General features: G+C 33.0%; 3 protein-coding genes across 7 annotated transcripts; all 3 read right to left on the reverse strand.

Annotated features, from left to right (window-relative positions):
- Positions 1-1,606: 1,606 nt before the first annotated feature.
- On the reverse strand, positions 1,607-3,466 carry Pmvk (Phosphomevalonate kinase). The gene is made up of 4 exons (XM_018445964.1): positions 3,169-3,466; positions 2,713-2,918; positions 1,864-2,013; positions 1,607-1,778 (listed from the first exon to the last, which is right to left on the reverse strand). Exons 1-4 carry the CDS (start codon positions 3,303-3,305, stop codon positions 1,654-1,656), a joined length of 618 nt encoding a protein of 205 aa, XP_018301466.1. The 5' UTR covers positions 3,306-3,466; the 3' UTR covers positions 1,607-1,653.
- A 54-nt stretch (positions 3,467-3,520) lies between these two features.
- RpL29 (ribosomal protein L29) lies at positions 3,521-4,614 on the reverse strand. Of its 2 annotated transcripts, none has more exons than XM_018445961.1 (4): positions 4,543-4,614; positions 4,246-4,305; positions 3,940-4,004; positions 3,521-3,686 (listed from the first exon to the last, which is right to left on the reverse strand). In XM_018445961.1, exons 2-4 carry the CDS (start codon positions 4,280-4,282, stop codon positions 3,567-3,569), a joined length of 222 nt encoding a protein of 73 aa, XP_018301463.1. In that variant the 5' UTR covers positions 4,283-4,305; positions 4,543-4,614; the 3' UTR covers positions 3,521-3,566. The 2 variants fall into 2 exon arrangements, with proteins under 2 accessions (XP_018301463.1, XP_018301465.1); XM_018445963.1 differs by lacking the exon at positions 4,543-4,614 and adding an exon at positions 4,459-4,499.
- An 817-nt stretch (positions 4,615-5,431) lies between these two features.
- On the reverse strand, positions 5,432-10,782 carry LOC108721441 (calcium-independent phospholipase A2-gamma). 4 transcript variants are annotated; one of them, XM_018445990.1, is made up of 9 exons: positions 10,479-10,782; positions 8,255-8,654; positions 7,700-8,063; positions 7,104-7,316; positions 6,922-6,945; positions 6,598-6,806; positions 6,280-6,478; positions 5,994-6,194; positions 5,432-5,863 (listed from the first exon to the last, which is right to left on the reverse strand). In XM_018445990.1, exons 1-9 carry the CDS (start codon positions 10,529-10,531, stop codon positions 5,610-5,612), a joined length of 1,917 nt encoding a protein of 638 aa, XP_018301492.1. In that variant the 5' UTR covers positions 10,532-10,782; the 3' UTR covers positions 5,432-5,609. The 4 variants fall into 4 exon arrangements, with proteins under 4 accessions (XP_018301492.1, XP_018301494.1, XP_018301496.1 ...); XM_018445992.1 differs by lacking the exon at positions 10,479-10,782 and adding an exon at positions 9,299-9,369; XM_018445994.1 differs by lacking the exon at positions 10,479-10,782 and adding an exon at positions 9,109-9,222.
- Positions 10,783-11,470: the final 688 nt, after the last annotated feature.

Genomic DNA, 11,470 nt, shown 5'->3' on the forward strand with positions numbered 1-11,470 from the left:
TTAAGAGTCACAAGAACCCTACTAACGACTACCTTATCCCACTTATTAAATCTGCGTTGGAGGAGGCCGAGTCCAAGGGTACTGAAATTCATTTCATTTGGATTCCTTCACACAGAGGTGTCGAGGGCAATGAAAAGGCAGACCAACTCGCTAAGCGCGCTATTCGTCAAGGCATTGAACCTAATTTTAAAGTACCTTATTCAGACCTGTGTGTGGTCATTAAACAAAATATTACTGATAGTTTTTACCATTATTTAGAATCACAGGCGGATATCAAAGGCTCCTACTTCTTTTCTAATATTTTTGCGAGGTCCGCTAAACCCTGGTATTACCGTACGAAAATTTCTAGAGAAATCATCGTCATGATCAATCGCTTGCGCTCCGATCACTACAATTTAAATTCTAGCTTACATCGTAAGAATCTTATTGAAGATCCCTCTTGTCCTTGTGGTTATCCACAACAGGACATTTTGCATATGATTTTCGATTGCTCAGTCTTTTCGGATGGCGCACGTCTATTACATCGCGTCATCGACCGAGCGTCGCCTTCTGGCGACAAACTAACTAAATTTACTCGAGCTATTTCTAAGCCATCCGAATGCCTTGGTAGACTCATTCTTAATTTTAGTAAGTCTTGTTGCAGGCAATTCTGAGCTTTAAACTTTCGCGCCTCCTTGTGACCTGCGCAGGCGCCTTGCCCTGCTCTCGCCCTTCCCTTCCCATCCTAGCGAAGCCTTGCTTCGCTTTTCATGTGGCACTGTCGCGAGGTCTTGGCGCTACATTCCGTAGCTCATAGTTTTACGTTACCTTTATAAATTCATATGAATTCAATATACGGTTATTACTATTGTGACGAGATCTGGCCGTATCGACCTCCTTTTACATTGTTTGGAGGCGGGAGCCACTAATTAAAGAAGAAGAATTAGCAAAGAAGAAAAAGAAGAACAATGACCCCTTAACTAATAACTTTCTATTAAATTATTTTAATTTCAGCAATGTATTTAAAGAATGATGTACTAAATTAGTAGAATATGCATCAAAATGATTAATTAAATACACATATCATGTATACGTTTACACGTTTCGCCGAAATTAAGATAATTCAATAGAAAGTTACTAGTTAGTATCCGTATCAAGTGCACGATGTAAACTAGACAATTACTCCTGTGTGCCGATTTATTTTTATCTATTTTTAATACACACTTTTCGTGAGATAATAATTTCTACTTAACTCTACTACATACACACACAGTATAGATTAAACAGAAATAAAGATGCCACTTTATGTTCTTTCTCGAATTACATTTTATAAGACAGCGCACGTTTTTGTATTATATTTTATTGAATTCCGTTGCTTCTTTATTTCTTTCTTATAATTTTTATTTTTTATAATTTCACAATTTTTATAATTCCAAAGTATCTAATTTCTAAAGAAACATACGTGCATAGAGCGAACCGTGCAGATAAAAAACAATTAAAACGTAAAATCTGCTATCAAATGGAGATTTTTCATATACATATTACTAGAATGTTCTTGCATAAAAATTATTATTAAATTGCGTGATGCATGACACCTTTTTTTCAAGAAAAGAACAAAGAGAAATTGCGAAACATTGTTTATTGCACATTTGACAGGATAGAAAGAAATTTTTGCTAGCTGATGAGGCCTAACAACTGCTGCAGTATAGCTTCTATGTCGCTATTATCGTTATTCTCTAGCACGACGTCCCAATTACTTACGTCATCCAAATCGCACTCTGTTTCTGAATCGTCTATGCCTAAAATGATTAAATTACTTTGAAGATCGAGTTTTTGCGGTTCCTTAAAATTACGATTATAATATTATAATGTATATGTTATTACCTGGTGTATAAACCCAGCCACGTTTCTGCCTAACTTCCTCGGAGCAAACTATACGTATAGTCCTACATGCATCCTCGAAGTTTTCTATAAACCATTTGATGTCAGTTTTTCTTCTGACGTCGCTTATTATCCACACTGGCTTGTCCCATGCTGAAAAATATATATGTATATATACTATAGAGATTAATATCTCTAGAAATTAACATAGTTTTACGTCACAATGAAAGAAATAAGGAATATATATATTTTTCTTTATTTTATATATATATATATTTAGTATAATAATAGGGCTCTCGAAATTAAATTAATCTAATATCGGACAATGAGAGCATTGATACAGCGCGCACCAAATTCCGCGCTGCATCAATGCTCTCATTGCCCAATATTAGATTAATATGATAAATATTATTTGTTAAGAAAAACGATTTCAATTAGGTTCAAATCTATTATTTCTTATTCCTTTCATTGCGACTGAGTCTATACAGCCATAGATCAGTATTCATAGGCTGCTTTCAGTTTGAACGCTTTCAGCATTTCTATTCTTATTTTACGTCTAATGAACTATAAAGACAGAATGATGATTATGAACGTTTAAAGAGCATAAGCGTCCAAAACAAATGCAGCTATAGTTGGTTCTTATTTCAAGATCGTCTTATAGATAATATCCTAAGATACTAATCCAGTTTTGTGATTGACTTATGATATCATAAGATTGTACTTAAGATATCATAAAAAGATATTAAATACATTAATTTATATTTAATACTACTTAAAACGATATTAAATATAAGAACCAACAATGAATATTGATTGTAATTTTTAATAAAAGATTTTTCAGTTTTGTAGTACCATTATACATGTCAATAGCAGCGCGACAAAAGTATCCATAGTCCTTTCTTCTCATATCCTCACCCCATTTGGTCATTTCCAATCGATACTTCTCCTTGTATTTCCCATGTCCTAGTAATTGATTGATGTCGAGACCCAGAGATTTTGACCAATGCGTTTTTATAGGTCCTGATAAGCGTATAATTGTACTCCTTTGTGCACCTATTCTAAAAATCGTGTAAACAAATATTACGTCAAGAAAAAAATTATATTAATAAATTATATTATTATTTAAGAAAAACATTAACTATATCAGATTAATAACAATCAGTTCTTCAATTATTTAGCATAGAAATGTGTCTTTAATATAGCTTCATTTTATTTGACATTTTCGTATGTTAATTTCATATTTTCTGCTGAGTAATGCCATTCTGCATTATCTTATCTACAAATAATTAAAAAATATCGATGTAGTACCTGTTGTATGAGATATCAGTAATGTAATCCTTTCCAGATTTCCTTTTGCCGCTAAACAACAAAATCCTCTCTGGTTTCGTCGAATTATTCACGATTTTTGTAACGTCGCACGCCTCCAGCGCCTGCTTTGTAGCCATATTGACATGTAACTGTACAAACAGGTACAAGCTGTGTAAGCGCCGTAATTCATAAAAAAGAAACACCAAATGTACAATAACGAGTCCGTTTGGAGTTTTATTCCTATCACACTTATCCACACTTATTCCTGTACAAAAAATTAACGTTTTATCTATCGAGACACATCAAAATTATGAAACTAGAGACGGGTAAAAAACTGACTTTTGACCACAAATGTTTTTTTTTATTTATTTTAATAGAGTCATTAGTTTACACTAAATTTATTTTTTATTTTTAGCTTCACGAAGAGCCTTTCGTTGCTCTGCCCTCTTTAACTGAGCCTTTGGTTTCAGGTTATGTTTCTTCGCAAAGCGTTGGTTTCTCAAGAATTTCAGGTCCATCTATAAAGTGCATAAAAATACATGCATATAAAAGGTACTTGTAGAATCAATAAAATATGAATGGATATCATTAAAATCTTTAAATATTTTTAATTATTTTAAATATCAAAGATATATGTCGAATGTATTATTTACTGGACATTTCATCCCACACAATATTTTACATATTTTTTTCCTTTACTTCTTAAAGATTATAGAAAATAAAATATTGAAATGAATGTAATATACAATAGAATATATTGATAAAACTTACGCCAAGTGTGCTTTCATGCCTGTATCTCTTAGGCTTTTTAATACCATTTCTATGCGCCTTTCTGTCTGAAAAAAATACAAAAATTAATAATTCAGCAACAATAATTTACATGTTTGATTTATAAGAGATTTTAGATTAAATATATTTATTATATTTATATATATAACACTATCTAAAAAACATTAAAATTATATACACACTACATTTAAAAATCCAATTTACTAGATTTTCTGACAATTTATTTGGTAAAGGTGCAATCTACGGTGTTCACCTCAAAAATCAAATTTATTTATAAAAGATACTTACTCTGATTATGATTTGTGTGATTCTTGGATTTTGCCATCTTCTGGACTTATTTATTTCTACCTGTAACAATATTTGATTACTTCAAGCACTGTTATACATGCATGTTATTTGAGGTTAGGTGAATTGTGAAGCAAACTATTATCTCTCAAGACTTTTGTGTATAATATTCATAAGAAAGTGTAATTTTATATAATAATAGGTTAGAAACGTTACAATTCTTTAAATGTATCTCTCGACCTTAGTAGATTGAATGGATTTGGAATGAAAATTACAAAATCTACAAAAAATCATACATACACAAACTTTCAGAAACGGAAGCGGAAAGAAACGTGATCGAATCGAAATGGTCACCCGGTCGCCGACGCTGTGACGATGAAATGAACCATACAGCGATGCCAGCGCCAAATTCAAATGCCCTTTACAATCTTTTGTAGTTTGAACAGGACTGTCTATACACTTACAAGTTTTTAAAATAATACCATTTAGAATAATATAGAATATAAAAAATAAAATACAAAATAATTGTCAAAAATAAAGGGATATAAAGAACATAAATATTTTACGAAAAATATTACTACACACTATCTATATTTAAAAGAAAATGTATTTATAAAATAATATGTATATTAGAATTTATCTCAAGGCTTCTGAAATAAAATTAAACTTTAAAATAATACAATTCAATTCTTATTTAAATTAATTTTTATTTTTATTTAATTTTTTACATACTTATGTTTTTATTTAAAATTTTACATACAAGCACACACATTTACAGTAAAGAAAAATATATATGAAATACTTAGCACATTTATCAATTAATGATATTTTGATATGAAGATATATTACTTTTGTCGACTTACAATGTACAATCTTACACTCTTGTCTCAAGTTAATATATGTAGACATATGACAATAAAGTATAGAATTATACTAATTAATCCTAAATCTTTGCACTACAAAATATATCACAGTCAAACTCTGTACTAATAATGATGTACCTACATTAATCTAAAATAATTTCTCGATTATAGATGTCATTATTAGAGTAGACATCTTATTTCACAATAGCTAATTACTTTAAACAAATTAAAAGTAAAAAAATATGCTAATATAAGTAATATAAACAAAAAAAGTGTAACGAGACATTAAAAATATAACGAGACATTTAAAAATATATATTTGTTGCATTGCTATTTCCTATTGTATCATCCAAAAAACATTACTAAGAAAGTATTATTTGAAAAAGTTTTAATTGATAGTCACTGTATGTGAAATGTAAAAAAGTTGTACTATAGTAGATGTCCACGTGATTGCAAACACAGATCGTGCTATGGAATGTACGTCAATATTTGAAGAGTCGCTCTTTATAAACCGGATAATTGTCTTTGTAATATGATCCAATCTACAACTTTTTGTTGGATCTGTCGCTTCTCCATTAAAGCCGTAGCAGCCTTTTGAAATTTCTCTTCATTTCGACGTATGTACATTCTTGCGTCTTGTTCCATTTGGCTAATCTTGTCGGGTCGGATTTCAACCATCGATAACATTTCCGTTAAATAAGGGTTAAATCTGAAGTAAATGTGATCGGGTAGCAGGTCATTGAGCATCGTATGCACAGCTGAAAAAATTGAGATCAATTTTAATCGTTGTCAATTATAATCTTTCTCTAATTTGTTTCCAAATTTCTGCAGTTCAATTATTGTAGTTATATACTGCCTTTATTATATTGTATTAGTATTAATTATTACCCTCTGTATCGGTGGCGCTATCCAAAATTTTGTAGAACTTCTCTTTCCAGCTCGAGATAGCTATCTCCAAAGATTCGTTTCCACTGATGTAATGTGGGATTCGACCTGTTCCAAATGATACGACGCACTGGATTGGATTATTCGGCCACAGCTGTTTGGCTTCGTGTATCGCCACGGCGCACGGGTTATTTACCAAAATACCTAAAGCATTGTTGCAATCATTCTCGATAACGTTGCGAAAATTTGTATTCCACTTTTATATGATTCACGCCGAAATGTCGCTTACCGCCATCCTGATGAAGGTAATCGCCGTTTTTAAATTCCTCAAAGTAACTCGGTGCAGCAGCTGACGCTCTTACGGCTTCCCACAATTTATACTTGTGGGACCCCATATACTGGCTCTCCACTCTGTGCGGTAATGTGTAATTTCTAAACACGTAAGCCATGACGCGCTCGTGATTTACTACGGCGGATATTGCTGCAAACTAAAAATGCAAACACGATTAAAGGTCTTTGTACATGTAAATTAACCCGCCTGTGAAACATGCATTATACATTTTATCTCGAGTTTCATTTTTGACGATAAATATTAAAATCTACGCACCTTCGGTGCATTTGGATCGCGCGTAGTTTTGATAAGAATTTTGTCACCTAAATGCTCCGTTAATAATTTTTCCCACAACGCGGTATCGTAATACGCATGACTCCATACTAGACTGCTCGTGCCTTTTATAGCACTCTGTGTAAACACTTTGGTACTCAGTTCCTTATATAATGCTGAAACTTCATCCAATGACTTTCTCTTGTGTCCTCCTGCAATAATGAGTGAACGATAAGTTTGCGGTAAACAGAAACATTGAGAGACATTCCTTTTATTGACGGAATAAAGCGCGTGCAGAATATGCTGTAAATACACTTAAAAGTTTACCTTCCAAAATGTCCTTTGGCAATACTGCATGTAGATGATAAATTAATTTAGAGACGCACACATGTTACAAACAAAAAGTTAGTTTAACCCTTTCTAATGTTATCTTATAATAATTATTAATAATTATTATTAATAATTATTATAACAATGAATGTTTCTAGACTCATACATCGAGCAATTACCTAACACAGCAGCGAGAATAGCTCCTGTGCTCACGCCGCATATGTAATCGAACATTTCATACGTTTTCTTTCCCGTGAGTTCTTCCAATTTCTTCAGCATCTCTATAACCAATACTCCACGAATGCCGCCGCCATCAATCGATAGGATTCTAATACCCCGACCAGGCAAAGGATCGATGTAACCCATTACAGCGAGTGCTTCTCTAATAGACGCTGCAAGAAACACATTATCTGCGTTCAATAGAATGTTTATTTTGCAACTGTTAAAAATTTTCTCCGCTATTCTTCTAAAAGTATAATCCAATCAGTACAAAGGAAAGAAAAATGTAAATTTTGAACGATGATGATTTAATTAATATGTCATCTTCTGTTATAGTTTTAGGCTCTGTTCTACTTAATGCTCACAATGTTCGTGGAATCATTTCATCTTTGTCGTTTATCAAATGTTAAAAGGACAAACGATACTCGCGAGCGTTGGAAGCGTTAAGTGGAATGCAGCCTTAGATGAATTTGTTGTTCTGTTGAACGCGGCTGTTGAAAGTATACTGATAAAACAGGTGACATATCATCATTTAAAATTTATATTTTTTTTATACCTTTAATCTGTTCATCTTTCGCCTTCTGACGAGTCTGTAATAAAATTCGAATCGCTCCCTCTTTGATCGCGTAATGCCTTGCTTCTGGATACTGATCGACATGCAACAATAACTCCTCTAATCTGCGCAACTTCGAAGCATTTGACTCGGCCGATGTGATGCTGTTCAACACGTGACGCGTGCGAGAGACGATGCTGTGCTTCGGAATATTGCTGTGGATGTTCACTTTCCACTTTGGTATGACGACGGCGCTTTGCGTAACTTTAGGAGATAACTTGAGAAGCAACGTAGAAAGAATTTGCGGCATTGTCATGCCATCTTTTGATTCTACTTTATTGTCGGACGTACCTTGCTCACGGATTTGCTACAAAGAAATTACTTTTGTACTAAAAGCACATAAATATTGCCTCATTTAGACTATGTTCCGTTGTAGACATAATGCACATGAGATATTATTTTAGCCTTGTTGTTCGCAGAGTGTTAAACAAGGATAAAATGATATATTATGTATATTATGCGTGCAACGGAACGCAGCCTTAGTTTATAAATAATTACCTGTTGTTTTTTTTCTTGCACAGTTGTTGGATCAGGATCAGCGAGTGATTCTGTTTGTTCGGACATTAACTTATCTAAATCATTGCTGTCTTTATGTTTTGTATTCGAGGTCTTGCTTGTAGCAGTACTGATAGATCCTGATGACAATTTTCGTATCGTCTCAAGCTGCGAATAAGTTAATTTCTGCAGGTTATCTAGCCAATCTTTGGAGACAATAATCTGTTGATTCTTGTCATAGTTGACCTTGTTCAAGTAATCTTTCAATTGCGATAGAAGCTTCCACTGATTCTGCATGGACATTTTGGCTTTCTTTAGATCATTCATAGAGCGTAGAAATCTATCAGCGATACTCGTTACATTTCCACCAGCATCCTTGCCAGTTGCACTATCCGTAAGTTGTCTACAAATAAAAAACTCTTTTTATATTTCTAACAAGTATAATTCCTAAGAATGACTTGAATTGCATATATACTGATTTTGGCAGTTTTCCAGCTAGAGTCTTTTTTTTATTCTTACACTAGATTGCACTAGAACTTTCTTACTTTAATCAAATATTAAACATGTACCTATAAGTTCCAAACGCATACACTAGTTCAGTTATAGAAAACAGATCTATAGTGTTATTTGCCAAACTAAACAAGAAATAATTCGTTGTGTTACACTGTGTCTCTTACTGGAAAACATCCTTTGCCTTTCTGTATCTACAAAACATGGACATACCAACTGTTGCAAATTATAGAATTAATTTTAGAGCGATTTCAACTTAAACTGGTTTTAAAATAAAAATAAAACTATGTATACTGACCTATATATATATATATATATATATAAGGAGCACTAAAATCGAAAATAACCTTATTATTCGAGAACGTTCAGATAACACGCACGTTTCTCGTCGCCTTTCATTTTGCGATCATAATTATTATGCATATATATATTTTTTATGAGATTCTGAGTATTGGCTGATTCGGATTCTAAATGTCACGAAAATATAAATAAACGAAAACAAAATTCGGTCGCTGATGACGCTGACACGTTTTCTACACCTATCAAAATCAGCTGGTCATACGAGATATCGAACGTCTGTTCTTCTTTCGACCTAACCTGACCCGTGAAAACGTCAAAGATAGTGGCTACGTTTACACCGTGCATTTAGACCGCGGCCTATACAATAGACGTCCTTGTTTATCCTGTATATTAAACAAAGACACCTATCGTATAGGTCGCGGACTATAAGCGCACGGTATAAACGTAGCCAGTTACTGCACAGCACATGCATAATGCAAACGACTTGTTTTTGCATTTGTTGTGTAAACGCAAATGACTTGTAACAATAGTAAATCTGTTTCTTTTTAGCTAATAAATTTCTCTTGTACGATTCATCTTTTTATTTTTTTTACTTTGCCATAGAGAGAAAAAGAGAAGATACACTGTGCAAAAAGTTCAACTCAAAAAGATCGATCTGGTATTTAAGGTGATGACGCATTTCCGTATAATTTCGCTGAGCGAAATGATGCAATTACGACTGGCGGATGACGCATGCGACTTAAATTAATAATTTAGGCCAACTTCAAGCAATTTGATATATAATTTATACCCGGCCAGTTCCATCAGATTAAGTTATTTAACCTTAGTTCAATTTACTCTTTATCTTTTTATAATTTTTAGGATTATCAAGATAAACAATAGATATATACAAAAGATAAACAATAAGTTAAACCAAGATTAAAGTTAATCTACATTAATTGTTAAAAATGGGCATTATTAATTGATAAATGTCCATTGTTTCTACAAAAGTAGATTAACTTTCATCTCGATTAAATTTATTTTTAATTTATTTTTCTAATTCTAAGAATTAGAAAAAACAAAAAGTATAATATAATTAAAGATTAAAATTAATAGACGTTGGTTATAAATCAACCAGCAAAATTTACAATAAAATTTCGAGTTATCTATAATTTGTTGTCCCTACCTGAATTTTTTCCATGCTATCAAATTAAAATTAATATTATTTTTATTATTTCTATCCATGTTTATTTAATAAATTAATCGCAGAACTTGGTCGGAGTCGTTTCATAATCATTTAAATAGGATTAAGTTTTTAACAACAGGAGAATAAAATAAATTTCTAACAAATCTATTATTCGTTGTAAATCAAAGCACGTGCAAACGTGTACACACTTAGTTAATTCTATTAATATTAGTTAACACCTATCTCACTCACCTAGTCAACAGAACACACTTTTGGCAGTGCTTCGCGTGTCTATTAAAAGCCATTGTGAAGACTGCAGATACTTATATCGATTCACACCACACACACTCTCTCTCCTCTTCCTCAGAGATGTTTAAATCAAATGCCACGAGGTACATCAATTCATTTAACGTTGTTTTTCCACATTTCTCTTCGTGAATGTTCAGTAGAAGCTCAAAATAGTTGAAATTACAATTCGATTACAGAATTGAATCGTTTGATTGTCGATGCTCAAGGAAACTAACAGATTCAATCAAATCAATTTTTGCGATAACAGAAAAAGAAAAACAAATATATATGTATATATATAGATATAATATATATCAGCGCTATAATCGTATCGGCCGTGTAACGTCTCCGCCTTCGCTTGATGTTAAACTAAATGCGGCCTGCACCGTCTCGATTCTTATATCACACGTGAAAGCAACATGTGATGTCTCAGTGAGTTGGCTTGAGTTGGCGAGCTCGCTTCGTAAAATCGTAAATAAGATCGTACGACATTGGCGGGCCAACCAGAGGTAGTCGCGTGACGCATTCGCGATACCCCCCAGGTATCCCACGGTGCAACGACACCGAGCAAATAGGAGGATGGAGGGTAAAGAGTCAACAACGTCAACAGGTTCTCGGTACCTAGTTGAGAGACGATGAGAGACGATCTCGTTACGATACGACCACGTTTGTTTACATCCGGTCTTCTGTTTGCATCCGACAATCACTTTATAATCTCGTGACACCCGCTTCTCTCACGCAAGAAGACCAATTTTCGAAGTAAACATTGTCACGTGCATTCACCACTACGTGCATCACAATTATTTCGACAGCTCGGAGATGCTCTCTATTAATTAATTTAGTCTGACTCTTCGATTTGTTTTTTTTTTAAAGCTTAATTTGGACTGAAATGTTTAACGCGATTAAATTGATTATTATATCGCAATTATTATTTTGATATTATTATTTGCGCATTG

This window comes from Mycetomoellerius zeteki, unplaced genomic scaffold (assembly GCF_001594055.1).
Source record: "Mycetomoellerius zeteki isolate Tzet28-1 unplaced genomic scaffold, Tzet1.0 scaffold172, whole genome shotgun sequence".
Lineage (NCBI taxonomy): Eukaryota > Metazoa > Arthropoda > Insecta > Hymenoptera > Formicidae > Mycetomoellerius > Mycetomoellerius zeteki.

Excerpts from the sequence above, each read along its gene's own strand:
- LOC108721441 (XM_018445990.1), bottom strand. The coding sequence starts at position 10,531 with ATGGCTTTTAATAGACACGCGAAGCACTGCCAAAAGTGTGTTCTGTTG. Across the intron at positions 8,064-8,254 it reads TGCAAGAAAAAAAACAACAG|CAAATCCGTGAGCAAGGTAC; the intron begins GTAATTATTTAT and ends ATTTCTTTGTAG. Across the intron at positions 5,864-5,993 it reads TAGCGCCACCGATACAGAGG|CTGTGCATACGATGCTCAAT; the intron begins GTAATAATTAAT and ends CAATTTTTTCAG.
- RpL29 (XM_018445961.1), bottom strand. The coding sequence starts at position 4,282 with ATGGCAAAATCCAAGAATCACACAAATCATAATCAGA. Across the intron at positions 4,005-4,245 it reads TCACACAAATCATAATCAGA|ACAGAAAGGCGCATAGAAAT; the intron begins GTAAGTATCTTT and ends TATTTTTTTCAG. Across the intron at positions 3,687-3,939 it reads GGCATGAAAGCACACTTGGC|ATGGACCTGAAATTCTTGAG; the intron begins GTAAGTTTTATC and ends TGCACTTTATAG.
- Pmvk (XM_018445964.1), bottom strand. The coding sequence starts at position 3,305 with ATGGCTACAAAGCAGGCGCTGGAGGCGTGCGACGTTACAAAAATCGTG. Across the intron at positions 2,919-3,168 it reads ACTGATATCTCATACAACAG|AATAGGTGCACAAAGGAGTA; the intron begins GTACTACATCGA and ends CACGATTTTTAG. Across the intron at positions 1,779-1,863 it reads TGGCTGGGTTTATACACCAG|GCATAGACGATTCAGAAACA; the intron begins GTAATAACATAT and ends TAATCATTTTAG.